At 45.9% G+C, this 21,872-nt stretch overlaps 1 protein-coding gene across 2 annotated transcripts in view; it reads left to right on the top strand.

Annotated features, from left to right (window-relative positions):
* Positions 1-21,872, top strand: part of LOC107205039 (cat eye syndrome critical region protein 2) — a 49,467-nt gene that overhangs the window by 939 nt on the left and 26,656 nt on the right. Inside the window, exons 2-5 of one of the 2 annotated variants that reach the window (XM_015629136.3) lie at positions 18,812-18,995; positions 19,681-19,820; positions 20,260-20,364; positions 20,973-21,022. In XM_015629136.3, the coding sequence (XP_015484622.1) occupies positions 19,765-19,820; positions 20,260-20,364; positions 20,973-21,022 (211 nt within the window). In that variant the 5' untranslated portion in view covers positions 18,812-18,995; positions 19,681-19,764. Of the gene's footprint in view, positions 1-18,811; positions 18,996-19,680; positions 19,821-20,259; positions 20,365-20,972; positions 21,023-21,872 lie in introns of those variants that run through there. The other variant, XM_015629137.3, reaches the window with a different exon arrangement.

The raw sequence follows: 21,872 nt of genomic DNA, 5'->3' as shown, positions 1-21,872 counted from the left end.
ATTGTGTTCAACAAAATTTATATAGTTTATTTATATATACATATGCCACTTAATTAAGTTCTCTTTCATTGCTGCATAGACATTCAGCATCAGTGGGTATCAGGACCTGAACCAGGCTGCTGCACTGCATTTACTATCTCCAAATGAAACTGTGATGAGAAGATTGATTGTAAAGGGTTTGCAGTAATGTGTATCTGCTTCATCAAAACAGCCACAGAGCAATGTATAGCTGCTTGTAAACGTGCAGCAAGTTTATTTCCTCATACCAAAGCCATCAGAAAGTAGTGGCCTAAGTGTTTTGCCCACCTGAACCAGTTTACCCTTGTAGCAGCAGTGGTAGATTTGTCTTTCATAAAATTTATAAATTCCGCATTGTGAGGTTCTCCAAAACTCTCCAGGTCTGAGTGTCCACTTAGTGATTGCACTGTGTAATTACCTCCCCATTTGCTACTTTTTTAACTAAGAAAATCCAGGGATGAATCCTGGGTGAGTCGTTGGACACTGACAAGTTGTCTGTCTGTCATCCAAACAAACCAAACACACAACCAAACACCTCACCCAAACAATCTTGCTGGGGTGCCTGAAGGAGATTCTGCAGCCTCCTGTAATAAAGGGGTTACCTCGTGAGCATGGGGATAATGAGGAAAGAAATTTCTGCAGGGGAGATGGGGAAGAAGGCACTGCAGGAGCAGTGAGCTGGGAATGGCTCAAGGGACAGATCAGGAAACCTGCCTGAAGCTGCTGGGATGTTAGAGAGGTGAGCTCTGAGGCTGCCTGGAAACAAGAGGGAAAGATGCTGTATGCAGAGGGATGTCATGAAGAAAGAAGCATTTAGATGTAGTCTAAATATGAAAATCTGTAGATAAATAAAAATAAAAGTGGTGGCTTGGATACACTTCTCAGAAACAAACTTGCCACACTGTTTCACACTTAAAAGCAACGGTGGAATCCAAAAACCTGAAATTCTCCATGTTCCTTACACATTTCTTTGCAACACCTTTTTCCCCCCTAACCCCAGTTCAAGAGCCATAGGTCTTGGCTGATGCACAGCTTCCCTTCTGTACCTTGTTTTTCTGCAATTAGTGGTAGGAAGCCGAGCCTCTAATTAATTTTTTGAGTGCTCAGCAGCCAAAGCCATGCAAATGTAAGGGGCAGGATTTGTGTGGAGTTTAGACTTGGCTTTTCACACTAGCCCAGGACTCCATATTCCTCTGTTGCAGATAGATAAGAGGTATCTGTCTTGGGTGGGAAAAATCAGCAGTGTCACAGATCATCCTGGTGGTGTTACTGCAGCATCTCTCCCATCATTTGTGCCCTGCATCCTCGTGCTGAGGCTGTGAGTTGTTACTATCAAGGCTGTAAACTTTTGTTCCCTGTTGCATCTCAGAGAGAAAGGCAAGAGCTTGTTCTCATGCTTGTTCTCAGGCTGGCGCACTGCAGCTCAAGCACAGGATGCTTCATAAAACCTCAGTTTGCTTACCTCTCTGAGGGGTTTTGAGCTTTAATTAGTTTTGTATTGGGTCTTACATCTTTGATGGCCAAAATGTTATCTGCCTATGCTTTCTCACAGTCTGTCTGGGAGCAGCTTGCAGGTCTTGTCACATCTGTTTTGATGGTGAGCAGGACTTGCTGCAGAGCTGGGCTGCCTGGCTTTAATCATGCATCATACAGGGGTATAAAACTGTCACATACCTTTGCTAATTATAATGTGCTCTCAAGTAATTTTGGAAGTGGCTGAGAGCCCTTCTAATGCTCAATTTAACATGCTTTAGTTTGATTTGCTTTCCATTCTTTGAAATAAAAAAAAAATATTAATATTTTTGTAGGCTTCTATGATGCTTGGTTTTGAAGCAGCACAACTTTGCCTTGATTTTGATATTTTTGATATTTAAAAAAAAAAAGAAGAATCACATACAAGAGACTGCTTTTTAGCCTGCCTGATAGCTAAAGAGTGTTGTCTGGTAATGTAAGACTTTCTTTGAGTTATGGAGATCTGTGTTTAGTTACAGAGACTGCTTAATGGGATGCTATGTGATCTTCTCCAAAGTCTTATTTATCATAACCTATCATAGCTGTTAGGAGCACTCCATTGACGTGGTTCTTGCTGTGTCAAGTACTGTAGAAGTACAGAACAAAAACCAATTGCCTGCATTTCTGCATCTTTAACAATGACCCTGTAGCTGTCCTTACCTGGCACCAGGTAGTTTGAGCACTTGGCCAGGAGAGTTTCCCCATTGCTCTCCTCTTTTTATTCTGAGCCAAAGTACTCATGTGTCATGATCTGCAGCTTTTGTTGTTTTATAAATACCCCTCACAGTATCCATATACCATCTGTACCCTCTCTATGTGACTGCTAAGGGTGCAAGAGGTATCTAAGGCATGGTTTGGTTTGATACCAGTGAGATTGCCCACAGGTTTTTCCTGCTCCCAGCCTTTTTTGCACAGGTCTTAAAATGTCTTTGTTTTCTTTTCATTACTTCAAAAAGCAAATTCCCAGAAAAACTCTTTATTAGAATTTGGGGGTTGCAAAAAAAAAAAAAAAACTTAATTTAAAAAAAAATAGAAATTAAGCAGTTTGAAAAAATCCTGGTGCTTGCTTCAGATTCTCTCTGATATAAATTGGGTAGCTGCATAGTCCCTAGGGGCTGCCACTTTAATTCCAGCAGGAAATGTGACTTGATGACTTGTATGAAGACAGGAAGATCAGAGCTTCAGCTAACGGCAGCGGCCGCAGCAGGAGCCTTCTGCAGCTGTTTTTAAGTAAGAAATGATGGTGTGACATGGATGTGTACACTCAACTAAAATATTCCAGAAAAGCTCCTGCTGTTCAGCTTTTCTTTGGGTGGAACTCATTCTCCATGTTCTGTTATTGCACTTTTGGTTTTTTCTCTAATGTGATGGCATAAAAAGTTTCAGTAACTTTATCTTATTTCTTATTGGGAGGTATTTTGCATGCTGCTACTTTGTCTCAGAAAACATCTTCGCTGCTTTTTCTTATTTTTTCAACATGCACAAAGGCCAGAATGTGAGGAGGAAGAAAAACAGTATCTCTTGCTTTTTTTTTTTTTTTCCCTATGCCCCATGAGATTATTTTCTTTTTTTTACACCTTAGGGGATTGGTCCATCAGTACAGCTGAAAACTCTTATTGACTTCTGTGCCACCAGAGGGGATTTGCTTCCTTAGGAACCTCAATTGTTTTTTTTCTTGTTATTTCTTCCCTAATGCATTGGAATCTTTTTCTTCCCAAGGGAATCAATTGGTTTTGCACCCACCTTAAGCTCTTTTGGGATCCCTAAACTATCCTTGGAGTCTTTGGCTTGTAGTTTGCACCTGGTTTGTTCTAATAAAGATAATAAGAGGATATTCCTTAACTCCCCTTCCCCACAATTGTTTGAATTATTTCCTTCCTATCCTTAGTGGTGGCATTGAGAAGCACTCCCAGTATGGCATCTGAAGAGCTGTATTTCCTACTTGCTGAGTTGCTGGTCAAGAACACTGTGTCTGTGCTGTGTATGTTCTAACACTTGTTCTGTAATCACTTATTTGAGCTTTCATCAGAAAGAGAGAGAGAATTGGAAATTTTAACCTGCTGAGGAGCAATAGCTTTTTCTGAGGACTGTGTTTAATGGCTCTGGGTATTTTGCTTCTTCCTTCCTGCTTTGTTACTTTTCATCCAACCTTGTCCTTTATTCTGCATGGACTGTGTCCTTACAGGTACTTTGGGGGTTACCCCAGGTCTCATATTTTGGTGAAAGAGACTTCTGTAAAATGTTTAACATCTTGAAATCACCCTTGTGCACGTGCCCACACGAGTCCTTCCAGAACTGCTGTTTGTCAGCCTGGCCTAGGGGATAAAGTGGCGAAGTCAACAGGAATAGCTGGAAAACCAGTGCTGAGATTTCATTCTCATGGATACTGGGTGACCTAGGCTGTGGGAAGAGCTAAGCCAAGGTCCTAAGACTGAGCTGAATGAATTCACCACTTCAGTCCATGCCATAACCTCTGGGGCAGCCAGCCTAAGCTCAGTCACAGCAGACCTGGTGCCCCCCACCTTTGGGAAGAGTTTTAGCAGCCAGCACTTGCAGTTGTGCCACTGACCTTGGTTATAACAACTGCTTCCATGGCCCAGCCACAAAGCACCTGACTAACTCAGAATCATATTCATGAATGCCAAGTGAATATCAACAAGATCAGCATTATTTACAGTCTGACTTTTAACAAGTGCTGCCGTGCATACATCATGGATATTGGTGGATGGCCTCCGGAATCAGCCCGGTATCGTCGGCACGGGAGATACCGTGAGGGGGCAAGGGAGATGGAGTGGCTGCATTGCTCATCTTGAATCTAATTTTAATATTTATTATAGTAATAGCCAAGCCATGCAAGGTGAGCCTTTTAAAGGGTAAAAAGTGAAAATGAAGCAGCTGGCAGGTGTTGGCAAAGGAAGGATGAGATTACAGCAGTAAAATAACACGGTCATTCAGAGATTAATGAGAAGCACAGTGGGATAAAATTATAGAGTTGAAATATAACTAAAGCTGAGTAAATGTCTTTGATTCTCAGATGGATAAAATGAATCTTTAAAGAAGAATTTGAAGAAAAGTTGGTAGCATGTTCTGGAAGTGCTATTCCATGGATGTGGTGGAGAATAAGGACTGAAAAGAGTGGAAGGAAAAGAGGAAAAGCTGTGCTGTTATTGTCAGGGCAGATGGATGAGAGACAAACAGATTGGATTGCTGGGGAGAGGGAGTTATGCAAAACATTGACAGGGAGGAATAGGTGGCTAAACTTCAAAGGAGGAATAGAGAACAGTCAGCAAAGGGTCTTGGAGACTGCAGTGATGTCATCATGCCAGTGTCAGAGCATGAAATATGAAAGGGACAGCTGTATTTATAACTTCTTGGTGTTGCAAACCAAGTACTCTGCTAGTAGGAGGAAAAAAGCAATGATGAAAAAAGAAACTGAGAAGGCAAGTGAAAATATCTTCTCCTTTCAAGGAAGAAGGCAAAGAATTGTGGAGAGAGACAGATGGGGTGTGGAAGTTCACCCGATGTGAAACCTTTGCCCTCACTTCTGAGGCTTCAAGTGATGCTCCAAAACACTGGTGCAGGATTTTTGCTCCAGCACAGTTGGTTTCACAGGCAGCTTCCTTGCACCTCATCCAAGTTCAGAAACCAATGTTTAGTGCAAGGTTGAGTATTGGAGAAGATCTGAAGTAAATTTTTTGGAGCCTTTTAGCCTCAGTGGGGCTGATGAACAGCTGGAATAGCTGCTGGCCAGCTGCTAGCCACTGTAATAATGTGTGTATCATGTCAGCCTCTGTTCTAAGTCACCTATGCTTTTACTTTTTCTCCCATTTTACTTTTCATCCTTTCTTAGCTTCTTCCTGGCTCAACCAATGTAGTGGTTTAAACTTCAGAGAAAACAAGATAAAAGACCTGTTTTGAAACAAATCCCAAAAGGAACTTCTTTAGGACCTATTTATCTATAAAAACTTGGGTTTATCCATGGTCTCCAGAAAGTTATAACCTGTGGGGCTGGTTCTAAGAAGTGAATTTGCAAAGCTTATTTGCTTCAAGGCAACCCCAGGCTAGGTATTTTGTGCCTCACAGGGGACTCTTTTCTGAGACATTAAGTGTATTTTTCTATGAGCAGCAAGGCACATAAGGGCTTGTTTCATTCGTATTTCTGCTGTGATACATGCATGTGTCCTATTTCCCCATCATCATCAAGACAATAACTCCAGCTTCTTCCCCCACAGCGCTCATCATCACTGTAATGCCCTGAGGTCCTCTCTGCAGCCCCCAAACAATCAGAAGTGCTTATGGCACAGCAATACTGTTGTCTTGCCTTGTGGCAATGAATTGGGAGCATGCTTTCTGTTGATGGGCACTAGGAATGAACAATGCAGCATTAAGCTGGCTTCACTTGTTCTTCAAGGATCCAGGAATGAATAGTAAGTAATGATCCTCTTCCAGTCTGAATGTGGAGCAGGGTAAGCCCCATTCCTATTTGCTCCTTCAGAGTATAGGAGATGTATTTGGCTCTTTTGTAAGTTAATCAGCTCCAGCTCCCAAGGAGCTTCTCCTCAAAAAGAATCAAATAACAGCAGTAGAAAGAAAGAAGCATGTGGATTAAAATTGCCAAGTACACATTGAAGCCTGGCTAGATGCAGGTGAAGGTCGCTGATGGGAGGAATGAATTGGCATTGTAGAACAAGCAAAGCCCTTGCTGTTCAATCACAAGGTGAGATTTGGGCTGTAAGTACATTCTTTTATTCAGGACCGTCTAGAAGAGTGTGTTCATCCCCCCTGAGATGGACAGTAGTGTGGCTTGATCTTCGTTTCATCACACCCAGAGTGGCTTCTTTTTGGGGCATACCCTGTGTGGTTTGTCATCGAGGTCACACAGAACAGGACACTAAACCAGGGGCAAAAAAATCCATGCTTTAAAAATCAAAAGGAGGGTGCACATGAAGCGACGGGTGGCAACAGCGAGGGGGTGCAGCAGTGCTTCTCACACCTCATTTGTCTGTGTGGCCATCAGCACATCCCTGCCCTTTTCCACATCAGAGCAGTATGTGCTGGCTGTGCAGGAACCAAAGTGTCCCTCAGCAGAACCCCTCAAAGCATTGGCCAGCATCCTGCATCTTGCCAGGCCTCTCAGCCCCCAGCAGTGTTACCCAAATCCCCCCCAGTCATCTTCCCCAAAGGAACTTATTCATTCCTTTTTGAGTGCTCAGATCTCTTTTTTTTTCTTTTCTTTTTTTTCTTTTTTTTTCCCTTATCAAGCAACCTGTAACTAGTTCTTGGGTTAGTTAATGGTTCTAACACTGGTTCTTTTTGTTTTCTGGTTTGATCCTTCAAGAGATTGCCCTTTGTTATTCAAAGCTGAAGGTACTTGACACAGAAGCAATGCAGAAGCCCTCGGGCTTCAGATGCTGTCCTGACTGTGTGGTCCTTGCTATTCCCATCCTCTCCTCGGTGTCTGATAAGCCTTGGGGAAGAAATGGGAAGAGGAAAGAATGCAGCAGTCTGAATTCCTGAGGGGTGCTGGGAGGAATCCATCCCTGTGGGGACTGGAGGATGTTCACCTGCTGACCAGGGCCTTTCAGATTCAGCATTTCCTGCTGCCAGGGCACCCTCCTGCCTTTGACTTTCTTTACAAAGCTGACAAAAATCTGGCTTCCAATCTGTCTGTTAGGGAGAAATGGATCTTGCTTTGCTAAGTTGTTTGCAGAAATGTCCAGGTCAGGTGGTTTTGGGTTCAGGCCCAGGAATTGCTTTTTGAGCTCTAAAACAGACCCTAGGAACTGCTGTCATGGATTTACTGTACTGCCCCGTGGAGAAGCCAGGTTCTTTCTTTTTGTGTCACATCCAAAAAGTGGCACAATTTACTGATGCCCTTAAGTCTGCTGGTGTCATCCAGCCTGCTGATGTGCCTATAAAACCCAGTTTGGCATCAGCATGGCTTAATCTTCCCTTGGTGATCTTAAGCTTCACCAGGGGACCAGCTGTGCTCCACAGGTCAGAGCATTGTTCCTTCAGTCGTACTCTGCACCTCTGTCTTGTGCACCAGGACCATTGACATCAGAAGCTACCATGAAAACATCTCTTTGCCATTATCTTCCCAGAGTTTGTGATGTGCCTTTAGCACACAGCTTGGTGTTGGCTCTGAGACTCAGGACCTCTCTCCTGCCTCCTGCCATTCTGCCTTGGCCACTGGTCTAGTCACTCACTTTCTGATTTTGAACATGACAGAGTTCTTTGTAGCTCAGGGTCTTGGGAGATCCTTGTCTCTTGTTCTGAACATGCTCTGAGGGAAAAATTCGTATTTCCAGTCTAGCTGTGGTGATAGAGCTCATTGGATAGAGAAGTGTTGGGCTCCAGCTCCCCTCAGCTCTCCCAGCCTATTCACTGGCATGCCAGGGAATTCATTGCTTAATGAAAGCCATTTTCCCTGGCCTTCCTGGGCCAAGATCAATGTCATCACATAGCAGGAGATGGCCTACACTTAGACATCTCCCTCTGTGTTCTTGTAGAGTCACAGCTTGACAGCAAAGCTTTTTAGGTGTAGGAGGCGTTCTCAGTTCTATTGTTAATCTATCATAGGTGGTGGTGTGAGATAACTTCTTCCCTTGGTCCTTTGCACCTCAGATGTAAAATGTGATGGCCCCAGAACTGGAACCACCCTCTTCTAGTGCCTGCTGTGCTTCCCTTGCTGGGGAAAGCTTTCATAACTGATGTTGCCTCTTTCTTGGGCTCCCTTGGCTCAGCAGATTCCTCAAGGCAGGAAAAGAGTAGCTGACCCTCCTGGGGACGCTCAACTTGTCTCCTCTTTGGTTGCTGACCTGTTCAGTGTAACCCCCACCAAAAAGGCAGAAACCTCTTTACTTCTTGACAGACATTGGAGTTTTCTTCCCATTCAGACAGGCAGGATGTCTGACCAACCATCTCACCAAGAATTTTCTGGAAGCTCCTGTATATTTCCAGCTGCACAGTGTTTTACAACTCGAGGAACTGAGGTCTCTATTTTCAGGCCTTCCTCCATGCTGGAGCTGCAGTGCAAGTTTCAACATGATGCTTGAAAATGCATGTCAGTGACTGATTGCAGAGCTGTTTTCCTCTCAGAGTTTAAAGCTACCCATGGGCTGTATATCACATTGAATGCAACTGATTTTTTTACTGCACCCTTTGACTAATGGTTTCAGGGCAGTACCCTGAAGGTAAAATTGAATAAACTGTGAAGTACAGAGTATCTGTGGGGTTAGTGCATCAGCAAAGCTGGGCAGGTGTGTTTAAACACATGTTTGGTGTGAACATGGTCACCCTGAGTCAAAAACAACAATGCCCGTGGAAAATAGCATCATCACTCTTAATTGTATTTATGCAGGTGAAATTAAGGGACAAGACAGTTTTTAAAACTGTCTCAAACTGTCTTCTTTTTATGCATTTGAGGTAAATAATCCTTTCTGGTAATCTAATGCTACATTAATTCATGTTTTCACAAATATATATAGCAATACAATTTGCTCAACATAGTGATGTTTCAGGATCTTTGAGGAGAATTCTTCTCCCCCTGTTTTAATCCAGTTATCCAACTCATTGATTTGTCATTAATGGTTTTCACTCAAATTGCTGCATCAGTAGTGGGGGATGGAGTTCCTGCTTCTCTGTCCAAAACCCTGCATATAGTGAGAGCACAAGTCATCCCTTGGTGGAGATTGTGCAGAGACTCACTGAGTTTGAAGAAGGGGTTGAGCTAGCATTGAAAGACAAATAACTTTTATTTTAGTCCCCTTAATATTCCCTGAATCTGTCTGGGCAGTGTATGTATCCTCCTGCTTATCCCCTCTGCCCCCAGGATTTTCTCTTCCTGTGGTATCATGTACCTTCAAGTGTTGTTTGGGATGCTTCTGGCTGCTCTGCTTTCATTGATACTCATATTCCTATTTCTTCCTTTCCCTAATCAAGCAGCAAAAACATAGAAGCAGCCCTTGCTGCTCCTACCTAAAAAACATATGCAGGCCCCTGCACCCAGCATGCATCTAGTTAACAATATGTGTCTTCTTCATCCTCCAAGAACTGCATAATCCACCAGGCTTGGCAAATCCAACCCCTTTTTCCTCCAACGTTTCACATCTTCACACCAATCTCTTTCTTTCCCTGGCTCACTTGGCCGTGTGGGCTGCTCGGTCTCTTGGGGTGGGGAGATGGATGCTGGGCATCTGCTCACTCCTTCCTCGTCTTCTGGTGGGGAGGGAGAGGGAGAAAACAGCAGGGCAGATAAGGGCAGTGAGGAGCAGCTGGGGATAGGTGAAAGAAGGGCCATCAGTGCCTTCAGGTTGTGTTTTTCCTTCACCTAAAATTACTTTCACCTTCTCACACGGAAGGAGAAACAACAATATGTCTCTGTTGCCTCCCTGTACTTGGAGGTGTTAAGAGGCAGGGCCACAGCACCAAACACTTGTGGCCTCTCCTGCTGATCCTGGGGATGGTGATGAAAACAGAGCAGCTCTGGCTCACAGAAGGGTGCTTGGAGCCCCTGCAAGCAGGGATATGACAGGACAGTTCAAAGTAACAGGTATGTGTGATTTCTCCTGCCAGTGCTGCCTTTCTCTCACACAGCCCAATTAACAGGGGTCACAGAGCACTGATTAGCTGCCTTGGCGTTTTGTGAACATAAAGCAGTGAAAAATCCAGGGTGAATGAGGGGAAAAAGATCAAATAGACACTTATCTCAGCACTCCTGCCTGTCCCTGGCATTTGCCAGCCTAAGGAGAGAGCCTTTCCAGAAGAGACCAAGGCAGGACAGTGCTGTATCTGTGCTGATATCTCTGCTGCTTTTCTGCCTTTTCTCAGCAAAATATCAAACAAGGCACCCCCAGCAGCTGTGTCATTCATAGGGTTGTTGCTAGATAAGAGCCAAATCACCAGAGAAACGTGGGCCACAGGCAGCTGGGGAAGATCAGAGCGTGCCCTTTTGCCACACTGGTGTGTGAGATGGCTTCGGTTCCTCCTGGGTACGGAAAAAGGGGTGGCAGGCAGCACACACCAGCTCAGGGGAGGTAAAAGAGCATCTCCATCTACTTTAAGACTTGCTGAGCATGGTCTAGTAATGCTAAAGAGCCCAAGCCAGAAACTTTCACAGTAGCTCAGGCTGTGGCTGGGGTGAGAAATGCAGTCCTGGAATGTTCCTGAAGGGTGGGCAGCTGTGGTGACCTCGTGCCTTCCCCTCTCTTGCTTCATACCCCCCTTTTTTTGGGGGGTAGCAAAGCAACGCTCCCACTTCAGCTGTCATACCCAGGTTAAGTGGCTGCACTTGCTTCTGTCAAGCCAACACATGCTCCTGTGGTGTGATCCCTTATTAGAGCAGACAGCCCACATCAGCTCTCCATTCTCCCTGCCTCCCCAGAGACACTGCCTCGCTCCAGAGCTGTTCCTATTCTGCTTCTCTGTGGGATGCAGCATGTCTGCCAGCTCCCCTTCCAGCTTCCCCAGGTTTGATTGCATGGAAGATCGCTCAGGGGAGGATGGAGGAAGACAAGGAGTGTTCTTAGAGCTGCTGACAGCCATGGGTTTTCATAGATGATTTTTTTCCCTCTCCTAAAGACGAACGCTTTCGGAGTTCAGGTGGGAAGTGCGCCATGTAAATCCAACCATGTGAATTAGATCCAACCATGTAAATTAGATTTCTTTAGCAGGCTTGTATCACCCTTCTGCTGGTCAACCTCCTGTCCTAGCTTAGTGTTACCATGTTGGAGGAAAGGTCCAGAACCCTGATGTCTTCTCTAATCCTCTCTTCAGCATATTCTCACCATGGTCTCCGCTACATTTGAGTTACAAAGTCAATTATGGGATGAACAAATGAGGGGCAGGGAACAGGAATTGCTAAGGTGCTGAAGTTTCTCTGCTGTCCTTTTGTGGAAGACACAGGTGTATCTTTCATGGGTGGGGAAGCCTCCACTTGCTCACATTTCAGACTTCCAAATCCAGGAGTTAGGCCAGACTGTTTCAGGAAAGAGATGCTGCTACTTAACTTTTGCTAACTAGGTTTTTGTCCTTCTGTTTTGAAACAAAACAATGGTTCTTATGTAGAAAGGTTGTGTTCCCATGTTCAGCAATGGTGAAGACAAATGTCCTTGTGTGTAGACCCCACTGCCATCCACCTGCTTGACTCTTCAGATGTCTTTCTCTTCCCTTACCTGATGGCCACACAGGTAAAGCCACAGAATTACTGAGGGTTGGGCAATGTCTGCATTCAAAAAACAAGTTCTAGCTTTCCATGGAGGACAAAAGGCAGACCTGTACATGCCTTGTGCTGGTCTTGTGCTTCAGCAATCCCTGTTGTCTTTACAACCCTAGGAGGAGAAACTTCACTCTGGGATGTCTGATGAATGTAATTTGAATTTTTTTCCTCCCTACTTTGTGATCTCATTCAGGGTCCATTAATGTCAGCTGGACTCCTCTTGTTCACAGCCGCTGGTATCTCCAGGCATGATTCAAAACAGGCACTGAAGAGCAGGATGTGTCTGAGTGTTTGTTTCCTTCATCTCAAGAGCTCTGCCAGGGTTGGACCTTGCTGAAGCATGTCACAAGTGTGGTGTGGAGTTACTGCTCCCTCCAGACTGTCCTTGGCTGGGATTTTTGAAGTCTGTCTCCATCAGTGGTGCCACTAGTGGCACTGCTAAATGTGGCTGTTAAAGCCACATGGATTTCCTGCATCTCCAGCTTCTTGGTCATTTTTCTGTGCTGCAGGGAAGCGTTCTGTGGAGAGACCCTTCAGGGTTGTCCTTGGGCAGTTTGGTCACCCTGATGACAAGTTGGCCCATGGTCTGAGCAAGATGTTCTCCCTGTTGGCTTGCACACCTTCTGTGCCAGCTGCACACACAGGCCTTGGAAGGATTCCTCTCCAAGGATGGGGCAGTTTCCCTTTCCCCCTGCATCATCCTTGGCTTACTTTCTCAATAGGGGAAATTGAAGGTGAAGTACAAGCTGGTCCATAAAGCTTCCTCCCCCACCTCAGATAAGAAAGCTCATTAATACAGTAAAAAAAAGGTCTCCATTGTTACATGAGAGCTCAAGGTCAGGCTGGTAGTAGTAACTCATATTGCTTCTAAGGTCAGCCTAAGCTTTCTCTTTCTGACAAGCCACGATAGATTGATCATGGGGGCCCTTACATTATTTTTTTTTTTCTTCTGAAATAGGCTTTGCTTCTCCTGACCCTCTTAATGATGTTTGACTGAGGTCATCCCAGCAAACCCTGAATCCTTCCCATTACCTTCCAGAGGGCTTGCCTTTGTGCCAAAGCATTGTATGCTTGTTAAGAATTAAGCTTTCCTGATCTCTGCTGTAGCAAAGAAGCTGTCTTCATTGGAGAGGCGAGAAATATCTTGAATGCCATCTGTCAGTTAATGCTCTCATTAACACCTGAGTGACTCCCAACACCAAGCTGGTGCCTTTTTGCCAATTCAGAACTTAAAAGGTGCCAGCCCATAAGGTGAAATATCTTCAGTCCATAAAATTAATTCCACTATAAAACGTCTGTTCTGATAAGTTGATTTTTGTTGTTGTTTCTTTTAACTAGAGAGATCAGGGAGGCAAAGCCAGTTCTCTTGTGTGCTGTGAATTAGATGCCCAAGAAGTCTCTTTTCATTTAGTCCTGAGAACCTCCAAAAATCGACACTTGTGCTGGGTGACTGAATGTATCCAAGTCTTTTTCAGCTTTTAAAGCCTTTACCACACAGAAGTACCACCTCTATTATTTCCCTTACTGGCTAACTCTGTAATAGGAACTTCAAAAATAATTACATTTACGTTTAAATGGTCTCTGGTAGAAAGGCTGAGCTCTCCCAGTCTTCTTTTCTATGTTCCTCCCATACAGCTCTTGGACAGGAGTTGGAAGAGGGCTGTTGTTCCTGCTCTCTGTCATCCTCTGGTTGTGTCAGGGTTCTTGGTGGTAATCTCAAGAACAATATACTGTCTGGGATTAGATGCAGGTCAGACTTGCCTTTTTCCAGCAGTTTTAGCTCAAGAGCATGCCAGTATTTACTCTTCCATTGCATTTTGTAAATTAGATGAAACAAGAGACTTAAAACACTGTCAACATGATAGATATTCTAGCTAGTGGGTCCAGGCAATTACATGGCATCTAAACTTTCAGAAGGCTTATTTGTGTGTGCCAGCAGTGTCCAAACATCATTGGTAAATTTTTTGTCTCCCATATTTCAACTCCTTACCCTGATATTTCCTTTAATCCAATATTTGCTCGCATAGGACCAGAGATTTTGTGAGGGGTGGGTTTTAGAGTTTTGTTTTTTTAGATATGTGGGGGTGGGGAGGGCTTGTAGAAAAAATTGGCAGCAGTAGAGCAGATAGAGCAATGTGCTGTGACAGTAATTCCACACTTGGGCCATGGCATGCTGCCTGCAGGAAGCGCAGATTGACACGGGGACTCTCTTACTGAATCAGTGTTTGGTTTAGCTTTTGTTTGTTTGGCTTGATTTTGTTTACGGTTTTCCAGCCAAGATTTGATTTACTTTGGAGTCTTTAAAACTAAAAAGCACAAGTGACTCCGCTTCCTTTGGGCATGAGGAGAAAAAAAATGTAAGCGTGTGTGTCCGTACACAAAATTCCAGCCCCAATTTGCTCAGAAGGAATTTCACGTTGAGTTTGCTCCTACAAGGTCCCTGTGGGGCTGGGGTCTCTAGGTGCAGCTGTTCCCTGCCAAGCATGCACACCAGAAGCTCCAACCAAATTTTTCCATGTATCCTGTCAGCTCTGTGAAACCCTCACCCTCTCCTCCCGAGGTCTCCAGAGGAGCCCCTCTGGGAAGCCGGGCACGGTGAGGAGCGCGGTGGCCAAGCTGCTTTTTTCTGACAGCAGAGCGTGACCCCACGCGGTAAAAGCCCCGGTGGTGGGAAGGGTGCCTCTCCTTTGAGCAGGGGAAAACACTGGGATCACCAGGAGAGGGGGAGGAGGAGTCCTCAGCTCCCCTCTTTGGGAGGCAGCCGGGCAGCAGATGGCCGGGCTGAGCTGTCAGGGGTGGATCATTTCTCTGGCTGTTCTGGGCGCTGAGACCCATGGTGGAGAGGAGCCCCTCCCTCAACTTGCTCCATCTTCTTTATGCCCTGATTTTTTTGCAGCTGCTACTAAAGATCACAGGCAACTTGAGCTGCAGCCTCGGTGGTGCTCTGGTGGATTGTCTGAGGCTGTTCCTCCCCTTTGACACAGATGTGCTAGGTCGTGTCCTTCCCTGTGCCCCAGATTTCCCTTTGTATATGCAACATACCATTAAAACTTTCAACCACAGTTGCAATTCAGCTTTGACCTCCTTTCTAATCTTTGCAAAAAAAGATAGGGACCTCTGACAACAACCCTGCGGTTTCAGAGCGTGACCAGGGATAAGAGTAAGAATTGCACTGGGCTCTTGAAAAATCATCAGCACCCATGTGGGGTGTACCACATAGATATGAATGTACCATTCCACCAGTGCCCCACTACAGCTATCCAAATTGCTTTGCACATCAGGGGGCAAAGCAAGGGATGTTTTGACAAGTGAGGGGAAAGTTTATCTCAGCTTTATGAAATATTAATGGTGCTAGTCAAGTTGGCATGGGAGAAGTTTTAGAAGTTTTAGTACCTTTTCTAATGTTATAGCTGGTTTCTGTAGTGCTTTTCCTTGGTTAGTGAGCTGTGTGGAAGATGCCCATGTGATGCTTCAGGAAGTGGTTGAGATGTGGTGAGAGTCATGGCCCGTGCTCTCACACTTTTCTTGTAAATTCTTTCTAAGACTCCCAATTTACTTTCGGAAGAGGGTTGGTTTTCCTTTGGATACGTGCCCTGAGACAGAATGTGCCCATGTACCAGCTCAGCCTCCCTGGGTTGTAGAGTTCAACCTCCAGTTTGTAGAGAAAAGGACATGACTGAACTAACACTGCCTCCTCTTGCTGAGTGCTTTTACACATCTCAGTGATGCCGAGAACCTCTGGAGAAGAGATATATATGTCTTCTCAGTTCAGTGATTTCCTTCCTGCCTTCTTCCCACTTACAAAAGAGGTTTTGGAGGTTCTCAGCTGCAGCAGAGACTCTGTAGGACTTTCAAGTGTATTGCTGTCCTATTACTGAGCTTGAAGGAAAGGTATTTATAACAGACTGTTTCCAGGTAATTCCGTTCTTGGATCCACTCTCTGATTCTTGGGTTTGAATTTTACAGGTAATTCTGAAGTTCCAAGTTATTCCTGCTCTGCACAGGGAAGAACCCCAAGGGCAGGGTTCTCATAGATTGCTGTCCTCCCTGTAGATTTTCTTCTCCAAACCAAGAGAGCTGTTTCAGAAACTTTTTCAAAGGGAAACATAAGAGATGGGATAAGTGAAACAAACTCTTAGGTGTGGTAGCCCAGGGTGAAGATGAGCACCTTACATTTGTCTGGAGAAAAGAGGTCAGTTCCCATTAAAAGGGCAAATATAAATTGGGTAAGATTGAGAGTGATTGGGAATGCCTTGAGACATCTGTTTCCCATCTCTGGTTCTCATTTCTATCCTTATTCAAAGCGACAAATGCACAGTAGCTGTCTTTGAAAATTGATGGGGGTAGGAACTCAAAAGTACTCTTAAGAACAGAGCTTGTACTGCACTGAACACCGGGTGGATGGCGGAAATTTCTAGTGTTAGCCACTTATGTGAAAGTCAAACTAAGACCAAATTGGTTAAATCAACAGAGCCAATCCCTAGGGGGAAGGAGAGTTACATAGGCAAAGATTTCAAATGATCTTCTGGAATTAAATGGCTTCCTGGATCAGTTTTCTTTGAGAGCAGCCAAAATGATAGAGGAAGATAAGTGAACTCATGCAAGTGGTAAAAGCATCTGTCTGGTCCATGCCTTCCTGCTTTTTTTTTTTTAGGTAGGGAAAAAAAAATACTTTTACTTTTGTGGTTTCTTCCTGGCAATCCTTTTCATCCACTAGTTATTCAGGATCCTATGGAAACTGCACTTTCAGTCCATTTTATTGGAAATAGCCAGAACCTCTGTATCAGATTTGATGAAATAATCTTCTGCCTTGAGCTCTGGCAGAGATGAAGAACTGAACTTGGGGGGCTGAAACTCAAATGCTCTCAGAGAGCTTAAAATCATTTGCCTTCTGCTTCTGGGTTAAGCATCCAAATACAAGTGGTGCTTTACTGATTTTACTGAACTTAAAGATGTTCTCATCACTATTTCTGTTCTGGAAGACAATCAACCTTTTCCCTTTTCCCTTTTCCCTTTTCCCTTTTCCCTTTTCCCTTTTCCCTTTTCCCTTTTCCCTTTTCCCTTTTCCCTTTTCATAGATGTACTGAATATCTCTCTTTAAAGAAGGATGTTTGCTGTAGTTTTCACCCTAAAATCACTACTTGAGGCAGTTCTGAGGCATTTCATAAAATGTCAGTCAGTCCTCCCTTTCTGACTGAACTTTGTCAGCCTGGGGGACTGTTTCAGGTGGAATTTTTCTGATTGCTGATATCATTGAAACAACAATACTTGGGAACACTGATGTGTCACGCAGATGGAGCAAACTCCAGGCTGCAGAGGGCACTTAGGTCCAGGTACACTCAAGCATCTGTTGTTAAATACAAGCAGAGGGCTGGTAAGAGTGGTGCAGTGAGAGGAGATAGCTCTGGGAGGTCAGCTTGCATTTGACGTCAGAAAGAAGCAGGCTGGTGAGGAGCGATCTGCAGGGTGATCTGCACTTCTCTCTACTCAAAGAGGAAGGGAAATGCTGCCAGGTGGACATGGCTTGAGGCATCTGTTCCTTCATTCTCACAGTCCAGTCATGGTCCTTGCAAAGAAGTCCGGTCTTTACCCGGTGTGTGAAGACCCCTGTCTAATAGCTAACTTCTTGTTGACTTTTAATGATCTTTCTTCAGCTGGATCACACTCCTCCACCTCTTTGTTAAAATATAATGGCTTTTGTAGAAGTTAGCAATTTCTCAGGGAAATGCAATTCTGTAGTGCTGGCACCATTCCATTAATCATATAGAGTAATCTGCTTGTGCCAAAAACCTATCAAGTGGAGCTGCCTTTTTGAGAGCTGGTGGGAATGTGTACCCAGTGGTGTTCTTGCTGGCATATGGACTTCCCGTGTGTGCAAGAATGGCTGGGGCATGGGGGGGTCCCCTTTTGCTGTGCTCAGGGTACACAACTCGAGCAGGCTGAGCAAGCCTGGCAACTCTCAGGACTCAAAGTCATATGGACAGATCTTCAGAAAGTTTTATGTTTAGGGACATGGCTCCTTTTCATTCCTTCCCCTGACATTTTGAGCATAAAGGCTTAAGTCTTATTGAAATATAGACAGGAGTTCTTTTAGCCTTAAGCTCCAACAGTGGTCTTATATGTGTCAGATGGGGACATTCAGTGCTGGATGAGGGTAAGAAATATCTGCTTCCTTGGGTTTTATGATGAACTGCTGGCAGCAAAAGTAAGACTTAATGTGACCCAGCTAGAAAATTAGAAAGATCATTTTAATAGTAATGTTTATGAAGAGCTTGAGTGTTCAGCTTGGTCATCTGGGAGGAGTACAGAGTGGGGAGTCCTCAGCACTGACTCCTTTTTGGGAGGTGCACTCCTGATGAGCCTTGTTGTGTGCCAGCGTCCAAGCCACGTGTGTGACGTGGGCTGTGCTGATGTCCTGCCAGAGGCACCAGTGGAGGGACAGGCAGAAAGTGGCAGCACCTTTGGGAATGGAGGTAGAGACCAGGGACTACGACAGGAAACAGCAGCAAAGTGGGGAGGAAGTGATCAGCTATGCAAAGTCTCAAGCCACTGAACCAGGGCATGGAAAACTTCACAAGTAGAGAGGAGCAGGGCTTGGCAATGACAGATGTGAGGGGTGAAGGGAAATCTGGAGAAAATGGTCTCCACATCAAATGGGAAGAGTTGGAAGGGGACCAGACTCATATATTTTGTTGCCTCTCATTTTGGTAAAGGGTGGCTGTTGGTGCTGGCACAAGGCACTGCCCACTGGGATAGAAAGGGGATGTGTTGCTGCCACGTTTAGCTCATTCTGCTTAGAAAGAATTAACAATCTATGTATAAAAAGCTGTCTGTGTATAACATGACATCCCGTGGTGTTGCAATGAGATTGCTGTGTTTTGGGAATGTGAGTGATGGAGCTGCACCCAACCATAGCTGAGCGAGTTTTCCTTCAGGTGTTCTCTGTCTCTGAGAGAGAACTCAACAAACTGCATTGCGTTTGTTGCAGTTGCTTGGTGCACCAGGTGTTTCTGGACATGGGACACCACAGTAAACGTCTGCAACCTTTTCTTCCTTGGTTAGATCCCAGACGTTTCACAGCTACCTGGAGGACATCATCAACTACCGCTGGGAGCTGGAGGAAGGGAAACCCAACCCCCTGCGGGAGTGCACCTTCCAGGAGCTGCCGCTGCGCACGCGCGTGGAGATCCTGCACCGCCTCTGTGACTACCGCCTGGACGCTGACGATGTCTTCGACCTCCTCAAGGTGCTTTGGGCAGCAGGGATCAGGGAAACTGTGTGGCCACACCAGCTGGGCCAGATCAGAATATTCCTGGGATGAGAATGGGTCACGGTTCCCTTTGCCCTCCTCTGCCTTGCACTGGCCTGCTCAGGACTTGGCCCCTTGTCCTGTGTGGGTGTATTCATAACGTGTGGGTCGCCAAGGAAATGGGATTCACTGGCTACTCCTTCTGCAAAGAGTGAATTTGGAGATGCTTTAGTGGTAATGGCAGGGCTGTGAGAGCTGAGACTGCTGCCTTGCTGAGGGATGCTGTGAGATGAAAGGATGGGGATGAAGTATACTGGGGGAGCTGGGGGAGGGTAGCGGGGGGGGGGAGGGAGCTTCTCAGGGCTGTGCGTGACTGTCGCCAGCACTAATTAGACCTTCCCTGTCAGGAGCACCAGAGATGAAATGTTAAAACGAGAGAGGCCATTCAAATTAGAGATGCCAATCTAAATCCCTCCCCGGCCAGAGAGCGAACCTCGCCTTCCCCCTGGAGTAACATTTTCCCAGCTCGGCCTGGAGGAGCAGCTGTACTGCTGCTGTGGCGTGGTGGGAGGGAAGGAGGGAGGGAGGTGTTTACTACGGAGGGGTGTCATCATGTTTTGTGTGACAATGTGGCCGCTTTTCAACTTGTCACCGTCTGGCGGGGGGCTCCCGGTGGGCGCAGGGCTTGGACGCCGACAGCCTCCGCGTGGAGCCGCTGGGCGAGGACAGCAGCGGCGCCCTGTACTGGTACTTCTACGGCACGCGGATGTACAAGGAGGACCCGGTGCAGGGCAAACCCAACGGAGAGCTGGCTCCAGACAGGTAACAGCACTCAGCACCCCCCTCCCGTGTCTGGGTGCAGGGGCTCCGCCTGACTGCTGTTGTGCCGGGGGGAGCGGGGCCTGGAGAGGGGCAGCGCGGGCGGGACGGAGTTGCCAAGCAGGCTGGGAGCTGCGCATTGTGTCACCCGCAGCCTTTGTGGCACCGGCAGAGCCTGCTGTGGCAGCGATGCCGCCTGCCCCAGCGCATTCCTGCCTGTCTGCCCTGCTCCCCGAGCCGTGCCGTGCCGGCGGCTCCCAGATCAGGCTCCCAGCCAGCGGGAATCCCTCCTCTCCCCTCCCCGTCCTGTTGCTGCTGGGATTTAATCCCTCCCTTGCTTGGGCTCCTAGCAGCTGTTGTGATTTCCGTGCCCTTCTCCCATCCTGCCAGCCTCGCTTCCCTTGCTTGGCAGATATTTCATGGTGGTTTTGCCGTTTTTCAGGGGATGTGGGGGGCAGACGAACACCCCAAACGTTCCTGGGAAAACAGGCAAGAGACGAGGGCGACCTCCGAAGCGGAAAAAACTACTGGAGGAAAATATGCTGAGGTATGGAAGGGTTCTTCCTACAAGAGAGGTAAAATACATATATTCCCAGAGGGAAGTACAGTGTATTTCTGGGGTTCCCCCAATAAATATGTATATACCATGCAGCCATAATTTCAATGTAACTCAGAAGTGAAGCAAGCTCAGACTTGGTGGATGCTTTGATCGCTCTCCAAAGCAAATTCTGACTGAGCTGGAAGTTTGGTGAAACAGTGGGCATCGCTCTTCTAACCACCTGACTTCAAATGCAGTTCCACTGTGCAGTGCTAGGGAATTTGCTCTTGATAAAGAATACTTTTATTGTGTGGCTTGAAGCCAGAAATCCTGGCCACTTGAGTCCGTATAGATTTTGGGATGCTTCCCATAAGAACTGAGATACTGTACTTGCCAAACTTCATCCTGCACCCTTCACTTATAAAAACTTTATGGAGCTATGATAAATATATATTTGAAAATAGATATCAAACGTGTGCTCTGCGGTGTTTTTTTTTTCATGGTTTTGCTCTGCAGTGAATAATTGTTGTGTTCCCTATTCTTCTCCTCAGAAACAGCTGTGTTTCAGTGATGTGAAGTAATATACTTATTGTATCACTCCTTCTCTTTTTTGGTAGGGAGAAGGCAGAAGAAAACTTGCTTATCCACGAGACTCAGATAAGAAATGGTAAAGAGATTTTGCAGTATCAGGGTTGATACCACCAGCTAATAAGGCTCTTAAATTATCAAAACCCAGGGAGATGCCTGAGAGACAACCCAGCCTTTCTCAGGAGAGTCTTTCTGCTGGTGGTTGGGGCCAAGCTTGGAAGGAGGGGTTTGTGTTACAGACAGCCTGGCAGCTGGGGGCCTGGGCACCTGCAGGCTTCCTATTTTATCATGGTTGAGTTTGGGATGAAGGAAATTCACTAGAATTCAAGAGCTCACCTAAAAAAGCAGGCTGTGAATGGTCCTCAGTCTTCCAGGGGTGAGGTAAAAACAGCCTTCTTGTTAGCAGGTGTGTTTTTTCAGATGGGGAAGAGAGTGGAGTCAATGATGCAAAGATAGGGAGGGAAGAACCTTTCTGATCCTCTCACTTTTCCTTCCTGGTGGCCATTGGGTGGCTGAGAGTGGCAAACGATGTCTTGGGGGTACCCAGCTAAGGGTTAACGAGGCAAAACGCGAGTTAGCAAGATGATGTGAAAGCGAGTTCAAGGGAGCTGGGACTCATTTGTCATACATGTGTATCCACTGGCTTCCACAAAACCCAGGGACTCAGCCTGCCTGTTGCCTCACAATAAAAGGCAAGGGTGGCATTGTCTTTCCCATGCCTCCTTCCCTTTGCCCTTTGTGTTCAGATTTCCTGGCGGCTACTCCGGCTGCTCTGGAGCCTGGCGGCAGAGCCGGAGCGATGCGCGTGAAGCGCCGGGGGTTTTATCAGATCATTGTCTTCCAGCAAATTGTGTCACTTCAGCTGCAGAGTAATCTGCTGGCACAAAGCAGTGCCTTAGTCCTGTTTGCCATAGAAATGAGTTGTCTGT

This window comes from Parus major, chromosome 1A, assembly GCF_001522545.3.
Source record: "Parus major isolate Abel chromosome 1A, Parus_major1.1, whole genome shotgun sequence".
Lineage (NCBI taxonomy): Eukaryota > Metazoa > Chordata > Aves > Passeriformes > Paridae > Parus > Parus major.
The sequence above is the reverse complement of the archived record's forward strand: the minus strand, read 5'-3'. Positions and strand labels throughout refer to the sequence as shown.